Source organism: Helianthus annuus, chromosome 7 (assembly GCF_002127325.2).
Source record: "Helianthus annuus cultivar XRQ/B chromosome 7, HanXRQr2.0-SUNRISE, whole genome shotgun sequence".
Classification (NCBI taxonomy): domain Eukaryota; kingdom Viridiplantae; phylum Streptophyta; class Magnoliopsida; order Asterales; family Asteraceae; genus Helianthus; species Helianthus annuus.
The window spans coordinates 139,777,753-139,782,650 of NC_035439.2; the positions used below are offsets into that span (position 1 = coordinate 139,777,753).

The following is a 4,898-nucleotide window of genomic DNA, read 5'->3' on the forward strand; positions in this document are numbered from 1 at the left end:
CATTTAATTTAATGATATTTATGTTATATTTTTTGTATGATAGTAAAGACTTCAAATCTAAGAATTTAGTTTACTTTTATCTTGGACTTATACTTCTTTCTTTTATTTAAATGTATGAAATATTGGATTATAATAATCTCAACAACTTAAAAAATAACCATTAGTAGTCCCAACTATTGACACATTGGCCACTAATGGACCATGACTAACAGAACCATAACGCCGTTAGTTTTCACTCGCCGGAAAACCATTTTTGGCCAGAAAAAGGTTTTTAAAGTCCGATCTAAGGTTCCAAAGAGGTATGGGACGAAAATGTTAAGTTTTCCAGCCAAAAAGTTGAGTTTTCCGGCGACAAAAAGGAGTTTTCCAGTGACATCAATAATTGGGGCTTTTACTAGAAAAAGGGTTCCTAAAGGTCCGTAATAAGGTTACAAAGAGTTTTGGGCCGAAAATGTTGAGTTTTCCGGCCAAGAATGAGTTTTCCGGCTAAAAACGTTTCCGGCGACCGGAGACTAATGGCGTTAGGGTTCTGTTAGTCAGGGTCCATTGGAGGTCAATATGTTAATATCTGTTAGTCAGGGTCCATTGGAGGTCAATATGTTAATAGTTGGAACTGACAGTGGTTATTTTTGAAGTTGGGGCTGTTGGCGGCCAACGACGAATAATTAAGATTATTAAAAATTTAAAATCAACCATTCCTCAATGTATCATATATTGTTGAAATCCGTACTAATCGTGTGGGAAGTAATGCTTAAATACTTTTGGTTAGTTCTTGAGTTTAGATTTTTTTTTTGTATAACATATCTACTTTACGACCATTTCATTGCGTCGCTATGTTTAGATCATTTCCGTCGGTAACAAATTTTTAATCCCCTTAACCGTTTTTTCAGTGAATCTATTATGAAGAGAATTTTTTTTTTTTTTTTTTTTTTTGTGGAGCATTTATTGATTTAATAAAATCGATGGTTAATTCTTAATTAGGGTTGTAATCAAACTGAAGAAACACAAACAACGCAAACTGTTCACAAATGCATACCGAACATAAGTTTATGTTTGTGTTTGTTCGTTAAGAAAATTCAGTTGTTCGCGAACAGTTCGTGAACATTGGTCTCGAACACAAAACGAATGTAACGAACCTTTGACTTGAAAATAAAAACTAAAAACATTGTTAACCTCAAACATTTGACATAAGTAGTTAAATACAACCATCAAATGATAAATCAAAACACAAGAAGTCTACTACAACCACCAAATGATGAATTAAGTTTAACAAATTTAGACATAATTATTCAAAGTTTAATTAACATAGACAGAATTATCCCAAAAAACGTCTTGAATGCCCAACTTTTAGCTAACTTAGAAAAAAATAGGATTTCAAGTTTTCAGTATGTTTAGATAAAAGATTTATAATTTTTTTTTAATATAAATCGAACACGAACAGATGAATGTAAGCGAACATATTATCGAACGTTCACGAACACAGTCGAACGAACAAGACCTTTGTCCATGTTCATTCGCTAAGCTATCCGAACAAATTTTTTTGTTCGTGTGTTCGTTCGTTAAGCTAATCGAACGAACATAAACGAACTTTCTACCGAACAGTTCACGAACTGCTTGCTGAATATTCAGTTCGTTTACAACCCTATTCATAATCACTAATTATGAAATTATATTTCGAAATCACATATCATATGTTTTGAAAGCAAGAGAATAATAATATAGAGAAAACCAAACACAAGTTTAACGTAACAGAAAACAAAGAGAAGTGGAGAAGGTTAAAAAGAAAAAAACAAAGCAGGAATCCAGTAAAAGTTGGAAAAGCATAAAGAGATGGTTGGCCATTTTTTCTTTATGCATATTATTATATTCATTTCCATTGATCAATTGCCACACAAGATTTCATTATTTCACACTCTTGGTGTGTATCCCACACACACTTCTACCATAAAACAAGGTATTGAGAAATGGGATGGTTTTTTTAATTTGTGTTTATCAAGACATGTTTAGGTTGACATTTTACTTGATCTTCAGTATTCAGATTAACAAACTATTAACATTTTGAACCTAAAAACTATTGAAGTTTAAGAACGTTTTATTAAAACTCTTTAGTTAAACATTTTGAAATAGTTTTCCTAGGTAAAAGAGACAAAAAGTATTCATAATTGATGTACTTGTATGATATATCATTTTAAAACTATTTCATAATTGATGATAAATCATTTTAAAACCTATTGGTTAATAAAGGAACTACATAGCCATTCTCTTTTTCTTTTTCAATAATATTGAGGGGCTGTTTGTTTTGTCTTTTAATGATTCAGATATCTTACTGGTTCAGACTGTTTGTTTCGCGAGCAGATGCCTAAATGGTTCAGACATTTGCCTCTAAATGGTTAAGCATTATACAAAGTCTGAATGGTTAAGACCTCCTATCTAAATTGGTCAGACATTTGTCTCTGAACGATTAAGCATTATACTGGCTCCTTTTAATGTTTCAGACATCTTACTGGTTTAACACTTACCTATTCAGGGTGCAACACTTACCTATTCAGAAGTTGCTAAACAACCCCTGAGTTTGTATCCAACAATCCTTCCATCGAATCCATACTCTTGGGACAAACTAGGTGATTGGGTCCAGATCATGAATATTTTCGATACAAGGCACAGGAACTGATTTTTAATAGGGATCCACCTTCTCTGAAGAACGACTCTTGGTCATTCCATCATAGAACCAAGTTCAAATTGAGGTTGCACCATATACATAATACATGCATCATCCACATTAGAGCTAAGCCATAGCTCTAGCAGCACTTGATACGACCACATGGAGTTTCATTGTAATACAATTGGCATTAGAGGAAGTAATCCATAAGCTTATATATAAACATTCATTCTTTTCATATAGGATTGAATTTTCACCCAACAACTGAAATTGTTGGTAAAACACCAATTAAAGAAAGAAAGAAAAAAAATAATAATCATATGAAGATACGTTTTGACGTGGTTGGATAATAACTAGAGCGGCCGGCTTAATCTACGCAAAGGCAAGAACCAAAGTTCGCCTTTTGTAATCGACTGTTATCTAGTATTACAGTCATGAAACTCTAGCTATGTCGTATGACAACAACTAGAGTGATCGACTTAATACACGAGCAAGGACCAAAAATCTCTTTCCGTAGAGTGCATGTTATCTACTCTTATAAACATTAAACTCTAGATATTGATATATCTAGCAATAAAACCAGAATCAGTATTGGATTAGACTATATGCAAGATACATCCCATATTATCACATGTCAATATATACTTAGGGCCTAACTCCTTTTGAAATTCCACTACAAGTCTTGATGTTCAATTCTATGTAACACTATAACCATAACAAGTTAAAAATTAGAATAGAAACATAAATTTATAGATCTCTCTCTTACTTTTTTAGATATCAGTTTAATAGTTATATATAAAGTATATTTATATTGTCCAGTCACATGTCATATAAGATTTAGCATTTTTGGTTCATTTATTTTAGCATATCATGTTAATAAATAAATACAAGTTCCTCTTGCCCCTCAAAATAGAAAACCCCCCAAAAGAAGCATCAAGTTCGGTCACAAGAAAACATCTTTAATATATTTATAATCATCAACTTATTTTAATATGTTTATCACACATACATTAACATGTAACAAAAGTCTATATAAGAGCTTTAGCACGTACCCTTTAGCATCTCTAAATCCTTTCTAAAACACCATTTTCAAACACATCATTCCCTACCCTAAGCTTTGATCACAATGGCTGTTGATTCGGTTTTCGATTCTTTTTGTTACAACGATGTTGAAGACGAAGAAGAAGAATACATAGACATGGAAGTAAGCTCGTACAAAAATATATTCTGTCACTCGGATTCAATAAACGAATTCGAGTTCCAAATGTTTTCAAGCTCATCAGACAGAGAATTAACAACAACTTCTCCGGCTGATGAGCTTTTCTACAAAGGGAAACTACTTCCCCTTCATCTCCCACCGCGCTTACAAATGGTTGAAACGATACTCCAAGACAAAAACCAGGACACTTTTGAAGATTTCTTCAGCACCCCATTAGCCACGAGCGCCTACGCCACCCCTATCTCAAATACCCCTTTCGGGTCTTGCAATGTGTCACCTTCGGGTTCATGTCAGGTTAGTAGAGAACTCTATCCAGAAGATTACTTTCTTGATACTTCAACTGAAAACCCTAAAAAATCTTGGACCAAAAAGCTTAACCTCACTAAACAATCTTCTCTGGGATCAAAACTAAAAGCATCTAAAGATTATCTCAAGTCTTTCTTTGGTAAATCGGGTGGTTCGGATGTATCTCGAAGCAAGTTTCCAAGAACTAATGGAAAGAAGAAAGAAAAACTTGATAGTAACAATGCCGGTGGTCATCGTCACAGAAGATCATTTTCTGGTGCAATGATAAAAAGATTTTCTACTACAATCACTTCACCAGCTGGGCCTTCATCGATATCAAATAATTCGAGTAATCCCAACGGCTCTATTGAGTTGCAAGTTCAGCATAGAAGAATCAACACGAGTTCTGAGATCGAAAACCAGATACAAAGTGCAATTGCTCATTGCAAAATGTCACAGCAACAATTGCATTCAAGAAATAAGACCATAAGTGACATGGGTTTTTGTTCTTTAGCAGCTTCAAGAATTGTATGTGATGATCAAGAAAGGCAAGTACTTTGTAGGGGTTGACAAAAAGAAAAAAAAAGACCTTTGTTATAAGTTTGAAAATTTTGTGTCATATGTGCAAAGATTCAAACTTGCATGGTGTCTTGTACTTTACAACATGTGGACTACATATGAACCAAATGGTATGTAACTAAGTTTACATACAATGAGAATATGATAAAATTTGGC

The 4,898-nt window shown here is 33.4% G+C and overlaps 1 protein-coding gene across 1 annotated transcript; it reads left to right on the forward strand.

Annotated features, from left to right (window-relative positions):
* The first annotated feature begins 3,743 nt into the window (after positions 1 to 3,743).
* LOC110868806 (probable membrane-associated kinase regulator 4) lies at positions 3,744 to 4,898 on the forward strand. Its single transcript, XM_022118060.2, has one exon. It carries the CDS (start codon positions 3,786 to 3,788, stop codon positions 4,731 to 4,733), a length of 948 nt encoding a protein of 315 aa, XP_021973752.1. The 5' UTR covers positions 3,744 to 3,785; the 3' UTR covers positions 4,734 to 4,898.

What these genes read in the sequence shown, in the direction of transcription:
- LOC110868806 (XM_022118060.2), top strand. Translation starts at nt 3,786, where the DNA reads ATGGCTGTTGATTCGGTTTTCGATTCTTTTTGTTACAACGATGTTGAA.